This window comes from Cotesia typhae, unplaced genomic scaffold, assembly GCF_013202065.1.
Source record: "Cotesia typhae breed Kobodo isofemale line unplaced genomic scaffold, CoteBio_Ctyphae contig_5, whole genome shotgun sequence".
Taxonomy (NCBI): Eukaryota; Metazoa; Arthropoda; class Insecta; order Hymenoptera; family Braconidae; genus Cotesia; species Cotesia typhae.
Window position 1 is genome coordinate 1,364,943 of NW_027423757.1, and position 18,124 is coordinate 1,383,066.

Below are 18,124 nucleotides of genomic sequence, written 5' to 3' on the forward strand. Positions count from 1 at the left end.
AACTTACTCTGCAAATAGACGTCAAAACTTGGTGTACAAGTATTTCCTTCAAATTGTAGTAAAGTTGAAAGGAAATTTAACTACAAGTTTGATTGTTAACTTGTATTCAAGTTGCGGCCGTAGATTTCTGTCAATTTGCTTACAACTGTTGTTGAGTGAAGAATTACCGCCAACTTGATGTATAACTTAACCGTAACTGCTGGGAGTCAACACTTACTGAGAAAGCGCTGGCTATCAGGGCAGTGTCTTAAGTTAAATTAATACCAACCCTGATAGCCAGCGCTTTCTCAGTAAGTGTTGACTTCCAGCAGTTACGGTTAAGTTATACATCAAGTTGGCGGTAATTCTTCACTCAACAACAGTTGTAAGCAAATTGACAGAAATCTACGGCCGCAACTTGAATACAAGTTAACAATCAAACTTGTAGTTAAATTTCCTTTCAACTTTACTACAATTTGAAGGAAATACTTGTACAGCAAATTTTGACGTCTATTTGCAGAGTAAGTTATAGGTAACTAATAGGTAATCGCTCGCTTTGCCAACTCTTTCCGTCAAGTTTGCTTCAAATTACGGACGTAGATTGACAGTAAGTTATAGGTAAGGTGGCTACCAGGGAAGTTGACATGAAGTTTTGTACTGTACGATATTATACATGATGTGTATATAAGTTGTATAGTAACTTATAGTAAATCTATGGACGAAATTTGAATCCAAGTTAAAAACAAGATTTAATATGCAAAAAGTTGTCTTTAAGTTAAAATGATTTTTTATCTTGAAAATAAGATAACTTTGACTGAGAAACTTATAAAATAAAATCGTCGCTTCAAGTTTTCACTATTTTAACCTCTCAGTTAAGTCCAAAATGTGTATAAAATTAGAAGACAGATTATAATGACATTTTTAAGACACACGATTTTCACCTAAAAAAACAACCAAGCTGAAATCAATTTATTTTTTGCTAGGCATTTTCCATAAATAATTAATGGGATTTTAATTTGATTTGATTATTTGTTAATAATGAAAGAATTAAAAAATGCACCATAAAAAAATGTCATTGATTATTTAACAGCTGTATGACAAATCTAATTATTCAGGTATCCAGGAAGCAAAGAAAATTAGATTGTTCCCTCAATCATATTTGAAAAAAATATTTATTAATTTATTTTATGCATTTGATATTAATCCAATTACAACTTTATATCAACAGATTCGGTAGAATCTGGCGCCAAGTTCCGTTCTCAAGCCAGACTACCGAGTGTGTATATACCGTAAGCAGAATCGTTTTTTGAGGTTACAAGTTTTTTTTCAAATTTAATTTGATTTTTTTTTATATGATATTTTATAATAGTAATTCATGCTTTTTATTACGCGTATTACTTGATTATTATCAATTATCTTTATAATTTCTATTTAAAATTATTAAAAATAATCAGCACAAACTATAGCGACCCAGATTTTTAGATTTTAACACGGAGGCTAGATAGAAGGAAGACGCTCGCTACTGGGTTTTCCGCAAAAGTGGATCCGATAAACTGAGGATACATCATTTTCGTAAATATGACGCTAGGGCGGCGCTGCGTTCGCTAATGTCCGGCAAATGGCGTCTATTTGTTATTGTTGATTGGCATCGCAATAAATAAGTTTTGAAAGTTTTATATTTAAAAAATAATTAAATGTTGTAATTATCATCAAAAAATGGTAAATCGTTGTGTAGTGAATGGCTGCACTAGTGGTAGTGTGAGTGATCGTAATAAACATAGCAAATTGGGTACGAAAAATCCATCATTATGTACTGTGCCGCAGGTAACCTAAATTTTGTGATATACTATCAATTAATTATCAACTAAAATATTTTAACTAAGTAAAAAATAATATAAATATAAGCAGATAATTATATTTTTTTATTAATTAGGTTAAGAAATTCTTAACTTGTTTTTTATTCATTTCGAAAAATATATCTGTTCAAATTACCACAAGTTGAAAAAATGGATTTTTATATTCATCAACAAATTAGGTTTTATTTTAAAATGAAGAGTTGAATGATTATTTTTTACTTCTATCTACAAAGTTCATTTGCTTAAAATTAATTTCAATAGTAATGATCATTTTTTATTTTTATAAAGCACTCTGATCTGTTGGAATCTTGGGAGTCTGAACTGAATCAGAAATTGGTTCCTAAAAAAAATTATGTTTGTGAATTACACTTCAATGAAGAGGACATCATGAAAAGTGATAAGATAAAAACTGCCAATGGTACCATTGAGGAGTTAGTGAGGAAAAGATATGCACTCAAACAAGGTGCTATTCCAACTTTGAAACCTAAAAAATTGAGTGAAAGTAGAAATACTAAAGATATTAGTAATCTCAATATTCCGAGTACTGAACCGTTTGCGAGTGAACCTCATAATATCGTTCATATAAATGAAAATTGTTCGCAACAAGATGGTGAATTGCAAATCGATGAAGATTTTAACAGCAACTATGATCGTTTTGAAGACTTTAATTCAAGAATTAGCCCTGAAGAAATTAATCATGAGAACGAAGAACTGGTAAGGGAAATAAAAATTTTGAATGTTCTATTCTACTGGTTACTGATGCACTCTGAGTTCTACTAGTTGGATATATCAATTTTTTATTTCATAACTACTATAAATTTATCAAAACAAATTTAGTAATTTAAAAATGATATTACTTTAATTATAGGTATATGAGTTACCTATTTCGGAAGTAAATATTGAAGAGTTTTCACTTCTAACAATTGTAAGTGCATTAAAATTTAACGTTTTACCTGAAAATTGGAGTTGGACAACCGATTTGTTTCTATGAAATTGAAGTTTCGCGTTAAAATTAATCAAAACTTTGAAGTCTGGGTAAGAAATTTCCGTATATGTATTTTTTCTAATAATCTATTTATATAATGTTTTCTCAGCTAACCAACATTAAAACTGATAAGTTGATTAACTTGAACAAAAGTTTTTCAAATTTATCCGATTTCTGGAATTTTTTAAGAGAATTGGAGAAATACACATTATGTGACGGAACTGGATTCGATACAGAAAAGTAAGAGGTATGAATTTAGTTATTTTATTGTTAAGAAATTTATTTTAAATTTAGGTTTTTATTTGTGAAATTAGTTATTTTATTATTAAGGAATTCATTTTAAATTTCGGTTTTTTTTTTATGAAATTATAGATGTTCTTCGGATTGCACTGGTTTGCCATTGTCTCATGAAGAGTACAAAAAGCAAATGAATGGTTTTCGTTGTGTAGCTTGTCGAAAAGTAAGACATAAATTACAAAATCAATCTTATAAAACCAAGCCTGATCACAAAGAGCGTTATGATAATTTGAAGTACCAGGAGAGTCTTAAAAATAAACAAATTGAACGTCTCCAACGCAGGGTAAGTAATAATTTTTTGTTCAATTGTTGTATCAGGAACCCATAAACCGAGGTCATCAACATACTTACTAATTATCTCTACGTGCTGTAGTACGGCTATTTATTGTTATACCTTATAGTCATTTAATTTTTTTAGAAATAAGGTAAGAGCCCCAATATATGATCACGTACCAGTAGTATTTGATCACTCCATGTATTTGTATATCTATATTCACAAATATAGGTATACAAATACATGGAGTGATCATATACTAGTAAATGATCATCTATTGGGGCTTTTACCTTAGGTGATTTTAAAATCTTAAAACATTAAACGTAAAATTTAATTTGCAAGGTATTCATGATTATATGAAAATAATTTGTGAAAGTAAAATATTAACATCGTCTCAATAAAATTTTTGCAAACTTACAAATCTATCTATTGTGTATGATGAAATTTGAGAGGATCTAAGATAAAAAATAAAAATTCGGAAAATGTTTATTATTCCGGGGTCAACTCTCGGTATATTAATACGTAACTCAGTTAATCTCAAAAGTTTCTTAATTTTTACAGAATAAGTTACTTAAAGAAATAATTGATACACAAAAAGCCAATTGTTTAGCAATCAAAGATGAAGCTTTAAGAGCTGAAATTTCAATTTTACCTCCGATACAACAACTTGCAATCCGTGCTTGTTTCAATGCAGCAAAAGTATCTAATCCGAAGCAAAGAAGATATACGGTACAGTGAGTGTATGAATGTCTTTTACTTCGCATTAAAAGTGCATCTGTGTATGATAGATTAAGAGAACGAGAAATTTTAACGCTTCCGTGTAAAAACACTCTTAACAGATATATACAGAAATTGGACAGTGCTTTTGGCTTTCCTAAAGCTGTGTTTGACACTCTGCGTATAAAAAGTGGAAGTATGGAAGTACACGCGAAACGGGGTATTGACTTACAATTAAAGTTGTACTTCTACTGCGAATCTTCGATATAACATTTTCAGTAGTGTATCAAGCTTACAACTCGCCTAACAAAACCTATAAGCTTTGTAGAACTTTTCCTAATATTTTGGCTTAGATTTAGACTTTGACTATTCTTATATGAACTAAAGCATGTGCTGAAAACAATACATTTCTTCTAACATTTTAGAATAACTTTCTGTCAAGTTTTATTAACAGTAGTTATTATTATTATAACCGGTCAACTTTTGAATCAAAATAGACTAAATATTATAAATTGATTTTTAATAGGTACACTTTTAATCGACGAAGTATCTTTAAGCGAAGCCATCAAATTAAATCGAAAAACCATGCAACTAGATGGTTTTGTCAATTTAGAGCACATACACCACAAAATCTTCAGGACACGCGGGCTGATCATGCCCTAGTGTTCATGTTCCAGCCTTTCCAAGGTGATTGGGTGCAAGTTGTTGGCAGTTTCCTCAGTAGAAATTCCGTCACTAGCGCTATTCTACACAAATTACTTATAGAATGTATAATACTATTAGAAAATGCTGGGTTTTTTGTGGATGTTATTACCTCAGATGGTGCACAGTGGAATCGAGGAGCGTGGACACTTTTTGGTATTAAAGATGGTCAATGTAGCTGCGAACATCCATGCAATTCTGATCGAAGACTATACTTTGTTTCAGATTTTCCACATTTAATTAAATATTTTAGGAACAAAATTTTGGAGAAGATGTTTTTTGGGTACGCTATTATTTTTAGTAGATGATCAATTTTAAAAACAATTATGTATTTATCAGTAAAATAATCGGCTTTCTTGATGCTTGATGCTATTGTTCTTTTCATGTAGACACCTGATGGTGTTGTAAAGAAAAGTCACTGGGAAACTCTTTTAATTCATGAAAATTATCTCAAAGCCAATTTGAAAATAGCTTATAAACTAACTCCACAACATTTAAATCCAGAAGGTTATCAAAAAATGAATGTTCCTTTGGCCTATCAGGTAATAATGAAAATATAAACACTTTTTAACTTCCCGCTAAGAAAATCGAATCGTAATGTCCGTGTGTGTGTGTGTGTGTGCGTGCGTTCGTGTGTGCGCATGTGTGTGTGTGTTTGTGTGGCCGTATGTAAACCTCTTGTAGCTTTGGAACGGCTGGACCGATTTCATCGCAGTTGATGCCATTCGAAAGAAATTAACCAAACTTAGATTTCGAATATAATTTGGACCGATTCGAACCAGTAGATTTTGAGAAATCACCAAAAAACTACAAAAAAAAATGTTGTCGAAAGAAAACCGGAAATTGTTTTTTCGGAATTTCTTCAAAATTTTTTGCTTGATCAATTTAAACTTGAAAATTCTTCATGGAGCTTTAAAAACTGCGTCAAATACCGCCAACCGTGTGAAAATCGGTTCATTCATTCAAAAGCTATTGGCATTTTAAAATTAAAATATTGTGTTTTATTCCATTGCCATCAGAGTTTTGAGCTTGAAAAGCTTAAAAGCGGACTGTGTAATTTTGAGCGCTTCAGTACAAAATGAGCGGGAAGTTGCAGAAATGGCCTTTAGGGTCAACTGTCGTCCTTATTTTTTTTTATAGTTTCTATACTAATGTTGATAGTTATTCTCTAAAGTTATTAGGATTATAAATGATTTCTTTTGCTTTCAGTTATTTTCCAAAGACATTCAAGTTGCCATGAAAGTATATAAAAATAACACAGAAGAGCTGAGAGACTGTGACTCTACGATTGCTTTCATCGAAAAAGTGAACAATTTAATTCAAGCGATGAGTTCACGTACTCCTGCAGGTGCTTTGCGTTCAGATCCGGAGTGTCCTCGAAGAAGGGTAATATTCAATATATCATTAAAGTTTTAAATAATTTTTGCAGTTTTTGCGCAATAATATATCGAAAATTGCAATTTTTAAATGGATACTCATTATCAACATTAAAAATTCAATATTTGTGTACTTAAATATTGGAATGAAAACTGAAACAATACATCAAGTTTATGTAAGTAAAAAAAGTTAAATAGTTCAAAAACACTACAAACTAATTGTGATATTTCTCCTATTAATGTTCACTTCATAATTGGGCTCGAAGATGTATTTCTTCAATTACAATTATAAAACAATACTCAGTGCGATAGGCGAATCGAACTAACTTGAATTTACTCATTTAAAACTCTTGGAACTTACTTTAACCAAGACCTACGTCTATTATTTATCCTGATTTCCACCAAATTTGAATACTTTTATTACAACTATAACTAAAATACTATCTGTTCTTTGTTTTTTATAACTGTTACCACAAAAAGATTAACAAATAAAATAATAAAAATGTTTATTTTTGCTAGGCAATAACTGACTTTTTAAGTTATTTAAAAATTTGGGAAGCTAAAGCAAATGAGGAGAAAGAACTCAATAAAAAGAATAAGAAGAAGAAGAAGAAACAAAAAGAGAATAATGAAAGTGACGAAAATGAAAAATTTTTCTTTGCCATTACTCCCAGTACATTAAATGGATTAAAAATTACGTTGCAATCGACTCTTGAGTTGAGTGACTTTCTGCAAAGAGAGTGCAATTTTGACTATTTAATGACGTCACGCCTAAATCAGGACCAATTAGAAGTATGTATTGAAGCAAGGATAAAAATAATTTACTATTTTGTGAATATTTCAACTTTTAATCTTTTTCAGAAATTCTTTGGCATAATGCGAAGTGTTTGTCGGTGCAATGATCACCCTGATACCATTCTTTTCGGGCAAGTTTTTCGTCTATTATGTTCCTACTCATTGGTCACTCCACCGAAAGGGTCCAACGTTACTGCTGGTGAGCTTCTTCAATCTTTGATGAAGACAAAAGAATCTTTTGCTGCGGCAAATACGTTGAAAAAAAATTGGCTCGCAGATATTGATGCTGTAATTGAAAATGGGATTGTTAACAACGAAGCTTCATTTTCCGGAGATGTTAATGGTAATACTATCCTTCAAAAGGTGTCTGTAGCTAAAACACCTTTCGAGAGTGTGCTTGACGAAGATAGTGATGAAGAAGTTGTGGACAATGATTGTTCTTTGATTAGAAAACCATTTGAAAGTATTTTAGATGAAGACAGTGATGGTGATGTTAATGAAAATGAACATTCACATCAGGATTCTTACGACCCGTTTAATGATTTATTGGACATGGAAAATTCTAATGGTAACTCTGTAGATGAGTGCCAAGAAAACACTGGTCGTAGTCAAGATGAAGAAGAAGATCCCGATTTTCGTGATGATCCACACTATCATCATGATTATGATGTCGTTTCAACAAGTGATGGTGTAGTAGCTTACATCGCTGGATATATGGCGCGAAAAGTTCAACGATTATCCCCGTGTTGTGATTGCATCGAAACTTTACGCTCTCATAATCCTTCTCAACGTGACGAAATCATAAAATTAATGAGCAATGGTGAATTAACATTTCCTAGTAATAATCTTTTTAAATTGATAAGAAAACTCGAGAAAATTGTTCTTAGTGATGCGTGGAAATTTTCTAGTTAATCTAATTAATCGGACTCTAAATGAACGAAAAAACATGACAAAAAAACATCGCAAAAATTCCAAATTGTCTTAAATAATAATAATCATTATTATATGTAACAACTACAACTTTAATATTTTTACTCGATTTATGTATTAAAAGGATAAGTATTTACTGTTTCTAGTCTTGTTAAATTCCAATTATAAAACTAATAAATTATTTTCCAATATAAATTAAATTATTTTTCTTCATAATATTCTACTTTTACTTAACTATGGTCGGATAATATGAGATGTAATATTGTATTGATAATTTTAGTATTATCATTGACCTATTTTTATTTATTGTTGGTTATTCATTAATAAATCTTTATTTATCATTACCATGAATCTACCAGGCATTAATTAAATTTTTTGTAATGAAAGAAAGAAAAAGGTTAATAATTAAAAATAATAAATTATAAAAAAATATACACTGATACTTTTTTTGATTATCTGAATGTGCATTTTTTTAAATTTATCATTTTCAATAAATCACTTAGTACCTGCTAGATTCAAAATCATTATTTATTACGATATTTTATTGTAGTATTGATGTGTTTTTGTGTTAATTAAAAATTCTTCTATCAATTAACATGTAAATGCAATCACTGCATTCCGCGGGTGAAAATTCAAAAAACCTGACATTAGCAACACTGATGCGCTCTAGTGAGAGAGTGCGGAAAATGATGTATCCTCCAATTCTCGGGCGCTTGCAACACATGGCGAGCGTCCTCCTTCTATCTAGCCTCCGTGTACTACCAGATAAAGAAGAACTAATTCTGAAATCTCTCGTATTATCTCCAACTTAACAACAAGTTAACCTCAAAACTTGTAGTACAAAAACTTGAGTCAAGTTCGGGTTAACTTTCGACTTTAGATTGACATTAAGTTGTATTCCAATGTAGCGTTAACTTATACACTAAATGGTTATCAGGGTTATTTACCATATTATAATGATATTCGCTGGAGCTGATAATAATATTTCAATTAATCTATCCATACAAAAAACCATCAGTAAAAATTTTCATTAAAAGTTTATTAATTCATAATTGTTTACTCCGTAATTTTTTTTTTTCACATTTCTGTTAATTTTTAACTTTTCAACTGTTGGTACAGAAAATAAAATGAGAGATACTTTTAGTTCAAGTTATGAACAAGGAGCGCGCAAGTATACAAATAAGTCCCAAGAAAAGGTGCCGGCTCGACTATCTTTATTCTCATTAATCGTAAACAAATCACAATAACAACGATAATAAACGTGACAACTTGTGTTTTTACGTTATAAATAATATTAACAAGATAAATAATCATGGTAAGTAATTTTGACTAAAGTATTAATTTTTGTTTTATTAAAATATTAATTTTGTCATATAAAAACAAGGTTACAAATTTAAAAAAAAAAAAATATTTTTCATTTTTTTCCCGAAATTAAAAATGAAAAAAATAAATATTGATACTTAATCATTTTAAATGGAAAATAAATTTTTAATTCACATAACCGGGATGAATAAATTTTGAAACTAACTTTTAATTAATAATACTGAAGTTAGCCGTCAGCTGTTAATTTTTAAAATTTTTTTATTAAATCAATTACAATAAATTAGAGGCCAGTTGGACTACACCAGCAAAAGAAAAAAAAATTACAATAAATAAATGCTTATATTTTTACTACTCTGATAAATGAGTGTTTAAAATATATTCATTACTCTCAAAAAATTTTTGAAGTTCATTAAAAAAAAAAAAGTGACCTACTAGCTTGATATTAATTAGATTCAAACTCATTAGAAAAATACTTTGAGTTAGTATAGGTTGCTCTGCCTCATTAGCACTTGTTAATTTTTCTTTGTGATGAATTGATTAATGAATGATTTCTCAACATTTTTTTATTTTTAGGCTCGTAATGCTGAAAAGGCTATGACAACATTAGCTCGTTGGAGAGCAGCACAAAATACAGATGGATTTAAAAAAGAACCAGAGCGAAGGCCTTACTTAGCATCTGAATGTCGGGATTTAAGGAAGGCAGAAAAATGGAGATTACAAATAATTCGAGAAGTTGCCAAAAAAGTTGCACAAATTCAAAATGCTGGTCTTGGTGAATTTCGAATTCGTGACCTTAATGATGAAATAAACAAATTGTTAAGAGAAAAAAAACATTGGGAAGCGCAAATCAAAGAACTTGGAGGTCCAGATTATTCCAGAGTTGGACCACGCATGCTAGATCATGAAGGACGTGAAGTAATTATTTATTATTTTTTTTTTTAATTCGTATGTACCTTAAACAGTAATTAATTAAAATTAAAATCACTCAGGTACCTGGAAATCGTGGGTACAAATATTTTGGAGCAGCCAAAGAGTTACCAGGAGTACGAGAATTATTCGAACAAGAACCACCAGCACCTCCTAAAAAAACACGAGCTGAATTAATGAAGGACATCGACGCTGACTACTATGGATACAGAGACGATGATGATGGAATTCTTGAGCCATTAGAGCGCGAAACTGAGTCCAGTAAGCGTGATATTAAGATCAGTAGTTGGGTTTATCGTGAAAGTAAAGATGATGAAGAAAATGAAATAGAAATAACCGCGCAACGCTCTATACCTAGTCAAGAAGAAATTAAAGAAGCAATAATAAACAGGAAAAAACAAGAACTGCTAGAAAAATATGTTTTATAAGTATGATTTTTTATTCAATAAAAAAAATTTATACTAAATTATCAGCATTCATTAATTGCGATAAAATAATCAATGCAAAATTAATTTTGATGAATGTTGTTTATCTAACATTCAAGTTTTCCAATTTAAGTTTTAGCTTATTCTGATTTTCGGTCGAATGTAGGTGTTTTCCAACTTTTTTTGTTCTTTGACTTCGATTTCCTGCCATTTTTTATAAGAAAAAAGCTCTGGAATAGGTCGTCCTCTACAATTTATTTTTTAATCCTGATTCTAGAAATCTTTGATTAATTAATGGAGTCAAAGTTATTGAGACTCCACTGTAATGAGTTTCTACACGTACTTTAACTTACCATTACACCGGCCCACAAAAAAAATAAAGTGGTCTGTACTTTTGACCGGACCTACCTATCTTTATGTATTTCGACGCTCTGAATCCGAATCATATGTCAATATAATGGCAGATCATTGCTGGACATTGGAGAGATAAATTATGTATCCGATAAAAACAGAAAGTGAAAAAGAAACCCTTTGCGTAGGTCATTCCAAGACAAAAGGGTTCGACACAAGCGAATAACAGTTTAGAATCCGAAAGATCGTTCCTTATCTTCGCATGGTTTTTAAAAATGTTTTTTGATAGAAATAAATTTTATCAATTTTAGTCAATTTTTTGACCTTTAATTTTAGTCAATTTTTTGAGAATCTAAAATTTTGGCAGTTTTTCAATTCTAAGATCATATTTCATCCATAAAAATACACCTAAGTCATTAACGATCGTGTTTAATAGATTTTTTCTCATATTTATATCTGAAATTTTCTCGATTTTTTGAAATTTTTTTTAATTTTAAAATGTCAATGAGACAAGAAAACTTCAGATATAAATTCAGTGGAACAAATTACATCAAAATCATACTGAATCTGAATCCAAAAAATTTTTTTAATCTCGATAATTGATTTTTCATAATTTTTTGCAACTTTTTTTTTTTGGTTTTTTGCAATTTTTTCAAATTCTGATAGCTCAAGGGGCTATAAAACGTTTAGATTCAGATTCTGTAAATTGTTTTACATAAAAATTATACGTGATCTAGGTCCAAAAAAAATTTTTCATTGCTGCGATTGCAGTTTTTCGCAATTTTTTGCCTTTTTTTTTGGTTTTTTGGATTTTACTCAAAATTTTGAGGGTGTCGAAATACATGAAGATCGGTAAGTCCGGTTAAAAGCACAGACTACTTTTTTTTTTGTGGGCCGGTGTTATTAATTACGCTATGGTGTATGCCACCAAAAGTTTCCATAATTCAAAAGACAAATTGGTAAAAATACTCAACATGATTTTTAATGCTAATTTATGCGATTATCTATCGTAGATTTATTCATTTTTGCAATACCGAAATACATTTTTTTGTTTACAAAATGCAACAAATGTAATATTAATTAGTTAATAATAACATTGATTACGGTAGTTTTTTGTTTGTTTTATTTTGTGCAGTAGACAAATTTCAATGAAATAACATTGAAAGAGTGCTTTAGAAAAAACGTGGACAAAAATCCAACATTGTTCCATTAACATACTTAACCAACAGCAATCGATGTGGCTGGCTCTTCAAACTTTTATAAATTTTTTTTTTTTTTTTTTTTTTTTTTTTTCGTTACCATCGTACCTATTTAACAACAACAGATTGACAAAAAAACTCTACCTGATAGTAGAGAAATAATTAATAATAATGGAATTAATATTTTGAAGTGTGGGTTTAAAAAAATTTGCGATTAAATTAGTTAGAAATAGATCACCTTTACACTTATAATTAAAGTACGAGGATCTAATTGAGATCCTAATATTCGAAATTTTTCTTAGCAATATTACCTTTAGATAAATTACGTTATTTAATCACATTCACTTTTAGTAAAAATGTAGACAATTCATTTCTTGTTGACTAATATTACTAATTTGCGAGGGCATTTTTAATTATTTCATCAATTGAATGGTTTATTTCGATTTTTAGTAATGAGGCAATGTTTCTGAACGTTTTTATCAATGTTATTTACTAATAACATCAAGAGAAATAAAACAACAATATGATAATTAATTTATGCTAAATTTTGGTAAATAATAAATATATAGTTTTTAATATTTATGAATTTGTAATTACTGAAATTTTCACAGCATTCGTTTCTTGTTTCTGGCAATACATTGCCGTGATATCATACTATTTTCCAATACATTTAATATTATCATTATTATTAATATTATTATTATCATTATCATTATAATTAAGATTATTATTACAATTCGAATTATTATATAAATTATTATTATTATTTTCTTATTAATTTACTTATTTTTTTGCTCTGAATATGTAATTGATTAATCATTTCTCAAGATTAAATGTTTCATATAACTGTAGCCAAATAGTATCACAATCTGCATTTATGAGGTGCAAGATGTGAATTGTGCGTCGTTGAGTGTTATGTACTAAATCGCAACGTACTGCAATTAGCACGTTTCAAAATATGTTTATTTTTTTTTTTTTTTTTTTTTTTCGAATTTTACTTCTTCTTGAAGCAGAAATTCAGATCAATAAATATTATTAAATTAATACTGAAACAACTGTACTTTTTTATTTCTCAATGTTTGAATGTTGTGATATTGTGCTGAATTAAAATCACAATGAACAAGCATTTATCAGAGGATTAAAGGCACAAAAAGTAAAATTGAAAAAGTGAAAATTGTTATTGGCATCAGGCACAAATGGATAGAAAATGAGAAAAAAGATAATAATATTTGTGCTATTATGAATTAAATTCAATTTGGCGAGTGAATTTATCTTTTTACAATTCATAATATTATTCACATGATAAAAAGTTTATTTGTTGCCTTTGCCGACTTTTCAAAAACAAATAATTATGTCATTTTATGACAAATTGTTAAAACTCTAATGCTGCCCACAGCCAAAATATTTTATTGACACAAAAAGTCACGATATACTTATTCTTCATTAAAAAGTTCACGACAATTTAAATTTATTAACTTCAAGACTTTTTTGGGCAGTAAAAAATTCTTCATAAAGATATTTTATCGCAAACAATATTTTAGTTTCTAAAACTCACCGTTTTAGAACTTTATCATCATTTTTTTCGTCGTAATATCGACGAATTTCGTAACAATCAGACGAATAATCAATCGTCACACCTGGAATAATTATTTCCAGTTAAATAAATTTATCCATAAATTACAAAATTTTATAGCAATTTATGGACGTAAAAGTGAGTGCCAACGTTGCACTTGAGTTGGTTGCCTAGCAATCCGCATTTCATTCCAATGCTGTAATTCTTCAGGCCCTGAACTGTTTAATCCAAGACAAAGCCAACCAATCATTTCACGACCTTTTTTACCCATCGCTGAACGTCGGCGATTATATACTGATACAAAAAGTGTAACATCCCCTAGCTGAAACAAAGCAACCTGAAATATAAAAGTTTCCTTGTAAAGTGGATTTGGTTGTGCTCGTCTCAGTCCAGTTTTACATCGACCCATTTCATGACTATTACTGTCAACTAATGTTAATTTAACATATGTATCTGGTGGTTTTGTATCATTACCACCACCACCACGAAAATGTGAGCCCTTTATTATTTCTACCGAAAGACGACCGGTAGTACCATTGTAAGCAAGACCAATAAGTATTTCAGCTATGCTTCCACCCTTCATACTACTACCGTAAGGAGGTATTGTTGGAGATGCATACGACTGTACAGACTGTTGAGATCCGGTTGAGTCACTTCGAGTTAAACTCGTAGTCGTACCCCACTCTTGGACCTATTAATTTCAATCATTTTTATCGTTACAAACAATCTACTTCAATGTTATTATGATAATTATTAAATTAATAAATTAAATTACCGGCGAAGAAGGTGGAGGCTGTAGAGGCAGACAAAGTGTCGTTTCTAATTGAAGATTGATTTGATCAAAACAAACTCTAGCTTCACCTAAAAGTCGTTCTCGACGCATTCTACCACCCCAGAGATAAACTCTCAGCCTTACGCCCATTGCATTAACATCTTCAGGATTAACTCGAGGTAATAAAAAACTTTCCATATACTGTGGTGATGAACCTTGACGAACTCGTGTTTTACGTCTCTGCTTCTTTGACGGAAGCAAAACAAGCCGAACTTGACTTCCCCCGATACCCGCTGGATAGTTTCGTCCTTGAAGAACTTGAACCTGAAGAAATTAATTTAATTTGACTCAATAAACATCCATTATATTTTTTTAGGAACACAGTAAAAAATTTTGTGTTAAATATTTAACACTTTTTTGTGTTAATTTAACACAATAAATGTTAAATTTACACATAAAAGTATTAAATATTTAACACAAAATCTTCTGACGCAATGACGCAAAACTTTTTACTGTGAATATATTTACAGTAAACAGTTATAACTAACCGTCATTTCTCGCATTGGTGCGTCATACAAAAATGCCACTTCTAAGCTTCCTATTTCTTCAATTAATCCACCAAGTGTTGGTGCTATTTCACTCGATGGACTACAAAGTTCTTCAATAACTTTATCGGATTCTGGTGTTTCCATTAAAATATTTGAAGATCCGACTTCAACCACACACTGAAATTAAATAAATAATATAGTTAATTATCGTGTTAATCAATCACTATATTCATTTTTAATCATACCTCTTGTTGATCTGAAGGATGTTCTTCATTACAATTATTGGAAGTATTACCAGCATCTATAAAAGAAAATTTTTTCAAATATGTTTCAAGTTAAATAAAAATATATCTTAATATTTGTTTATCATTTACCAACAAAAGTTGGTCCATCTTCAGTCTGAATCGTGAGAATATTCGGAGGATGTGTCGAATGAGAGTTTTGTAATCGGCGAAATGCATCTTCTTCTGAATCAGAACTTGTTTCTGGATCCAAAAATGTAAAGATTTTGTCTGGAAAAAAAAAAAAAAAATTTTAATTGATTTATCAGAAAGTATTTGTGTTTGTGATAATAGTATTTAAATAATTGGTACAATACCTAAATTTTTGGTAATCGGAGGTGTTGTAAAATCCGAACAATTTGTATCATTTAATGGTACACAGATTCCACCAAAAACCGTCTGCGAAACGGGTGTAAAAGTCCATTTTCGTATTAGATATAAAAAGAGTACCAAGAGAAGAGTAACGAAACCGGCTACTGCTCCAAGAAAAGCAGTCACTCCCACCGAACCTACGATTTATTCAATTTTTATAGTTAATAATATTCATAATTGAATGATTGATTTAAAAATAGAAAAAAAAAAAAAAGAAATTAGCGAAATTGATTTTGTTTTATTGTTATTCATGTCATAAACATAATTTGTAGAGCTCAATGAATTAAAACGAGGTCATTGAAGGGAGTGGATGTATGAATAAAGAACAATCTATATATGTATTGCGTAACATATATGTGCATTCGCGAATCTTCCAAGTGTTTATGTATGAGTGCAGTATAAAATATTAAATATATATACATATATAACTTTAAAAAAAATATGGAACGATATCAAATAATTGTGGACGGCGAATATATAAAAAAATTATCCATGTCAATAAGTAATTATTGAATGTTTACATAATTAATGATTGTTTGATATGTGTTATAAGACCTTGAAAATATAATGGAAGGTTTTACGTCGACGGACAGTAGGGTGTATGAAATAATTGACGACTAAAGTGGACTTACCCGATAAGAAATGGTCTGATCCGGTGAGAATCATTATTGTTGGGTATCTTTATTTTCACTAAATTACTTCACGGCTGGAAAGTAGCCATTATCGGATAACGAACACATTATCCGACACTAACAGACATCAGTTGTCAGGTTTGTTTGATTACAAACGTGGTTATACGCCAAATAATACGTAGGCGGGGGTATAAAGCACTCTGTTGCTCACCTGGACGTGTTCACAAGGGTTTAAATCTGTAATACGCTTGCGTGTCACCCTCTTTTAAAGGACAATGTGCGCAAGTTTTTACCCGCAATTTTATTATAACCCGCTTAATTTAACAGAGAAATTTCACAAAATAAAGTACAATTTTTTTAAATCAGCATTTTTTTATAATATTGAAATTAACAGACACCTGTAAATTTTTTTCAGATAATGAGAGATTTTTATAAAGAAAAAGGTTAACAAAACTTGTACTGATGTTTTTTTCAATTTTTACACATGCAAATTTTCAATTTATTTTTAAAAAACCTTTTTGTTCAAAAATTAAATCAAAAAAAGTATCAGATGTCTGTAAATTTTAAGATAATTATCAAAAATATCAGATTAATCGAATGCATGTAATCATTATAAATTTTTAACATTTCAAAAATATTTATCAATGTATTGCACGATTAATGATGCGAAGCATCAAAGAGTACTTTACGACCGAAAATTTTTTTCTTTTACTGACTGTTGGATTTTCCAAATTATAATTTTCTTATAACCAAGTAACAATTTATTATTGTTACAATTTTTCAAATTGAACACATTTGATATTTCTATTGATAAACAAAAAATATCTCTGTTTTTTCCAAATTTTTTCAACATCAAAAATTATATGATGAAATTAACTAAACTTTAATAATTACACACGGAAAAAAGAAAACTCGAAAAATTACAGTATAAAATGTAAAATCGGTCCCATTGTAATTAAAACTAGAAAAATTTTTCAATTTAATATTCAGAGCTTTCAATGTAAATATTACATTATACAATGTAATTCTCATAAAATCTGTAATAATTATATTTGAAACTGTAATTTTTCCAGTTTTCATCACGAAGCGCCACGTTGCATTATATACTGTAATTTTTTTGTGCACATATCAATGAGTAACAAAAAGAAAACAATAAATCGTGAATACATCTTTGAGTAGAGAATTTAATTATGTCGCGTGCTTAAAGGCAAAAGGGCTTACAACAATTTATGCGCCCTTTTACCTTTGCAAAGGTAAAAGAGCGCATATTTTTTTCTTTCTATTGCCAATCAAGTAGTAAACCCATTCTACTCTTAAAATTGAAAAAAAAATTTTTAAAGGGAAAAGAGTGTATGTCTTTAATTATATGCCCTTTTACTTTTAAGAATTAGAAATTTTGGTGATCTCAAGGTGAAAGGGCGTATAATTTTTTTTCGGCCAATTTACAAAAGAACATATTTGCAGTTTAAAAATGTGAAAAAAAAAAAAAACTTTCTGTGGTAGTAGCGGCGTAAAACCTCAACTGTACAATTTTTTAAAGTTACAAAAGAAGATATATCCAAAAAACAATAAAGTACGCGTGATTATTTTCTCGCTTCTCATTTTAAAAAATAATTATTATAAAATTTAAAAACATGAACAATTATCATGACTTAATGTTTGAAGAATAATGAGAAATTTTAAAATATTCAAATGTTATAATTTTAAAATATTACAATGTTTTAAAAAAAGCGAGAAATTTCAAAATATATTTGAATGTTATCTGTCATTGTGATTTTTATTATTATTTTATTTTTACGTAATTTGTTTT

The 18,124-nt window shown here is 29.5% G+C and overlaps 4 protein-coding genes across 10 annotated transcripts; 3 read left to right on the forward strand and 1 right to left on the reverse strand.

Annotated features, from left to right (window-relative positions):
• The first annotated feature begins 275 nt into the window (after positions 1-275).
• On the forward strand, positions 276-6,157 carry LOC141530903 (uncharacterized). 7 transcript variants are annotated; one of them, XR_012479818.1, is made up of 9 exons: positions 2,411-2,549; positions 2,704-2,870; positions 2,930-3,060; positions 3,193-3,400; positions 3,953-4,125; positions 4,635-4,966; positions 5,019-5,093; positions 5,200-5,352; positions 6,020-6,157. XR_012479818.1 is itself a non-coding variant. In XM_074248284.1 (7 exons), the coding sequence occupies exons 2-7, from the start codon at positions 2,823-2,825 to the stop codon at positions 4,769-4,771; spliced, it is 795 nt and encodes a 264-aa protein (XP_074104385.1). In that variant the 5' UTR covers positions 2,411-2,549; positions 2,704-2,822; the 3' UTR covers positions 4,772-4,905. The 7 variants fall into 7 exon arrangements, 2 of the variants coding, with proteins under 2 accessions (XP_074104385.1, XP_074104386.1); XR_012479817.1 differs by having other exon boundaries at positions 5,036-5,093; XR_012479816.1 differs by having other exon boundaries at positions 4,635-5,093.
• Positions 6,158-6,245: 88 nt separating this feature from the next.
• Positions 6,246-8,111, forward strand: LOC141530902 (uncharacterized). The gene is made up of 3 exons (XM_074248283.1): positions 6,246-6,362; positions 6,706-6,978; positions 7,048-8,111. The coding sequence occupies exons 1-3, from the start codon at positions 6,333-6,335 to the stop codon at positions 7,891-7,893; spliced, it is 1,149 nt and encodes a 382-aa protein (XP_074104384.1). The 5' UTR covers positions 6,246-6,332; the 3' UTR covers positions 7,894-8,111.
• A 966-nt stretch (positions 8,112-9,077) lies between these two features.
• Positions 9,078-10,627, forward strand: LOC141531416 (pre-mRNA-splicing factor ISY1 homolog). The gene is made up of 3 exons (XM_074249233.1): positions 9,078-9,226; positions 9,808-10,149; positions 10,224-10,627. Exons 1-3 carry the CDS (start codon positions 9,224-9,226, stop codon positions 10,587-10,589), a joined length of 711 nt encoding a protein of 236 aa, XP_074105334.1. The 5' UTR covers positions 9,078-9,223; the 3' UTR covers positions 10,590-10,627.
• Positions 10,628-11,915: 1,288 nt separating this feature from the next.
• On the reverse strand, positions 11,916-16,559 carry Syt14 (Synaptotagmin 14). Its single transcript, XM_074249227.1, has 7 exons — positions 16,315-16,559; positions 15,628-15,819; positions 15,404-15,541; positions 15,275-15,330; positions 15,030-15,206; positions 14,485-14,805; positions 11,916-14,400 (listed from the first exon to the last, which is right to left on the reverse strand). The coding sequence occupies exons 1-7, from the start codon at positions 16,346-16,348 to the stop codon at positions 13,834-13,836; spliced, it is 1,485 nt and encodes a 494-aa protein (XP_074105328.1). The 5' UTR covers positions 16,349-16,559; the 3' UTR covers positions 11,916-13,833.
• Between the last annotated feature and the right edge of the window lie 1,565 nt (positions 16,560-18,124).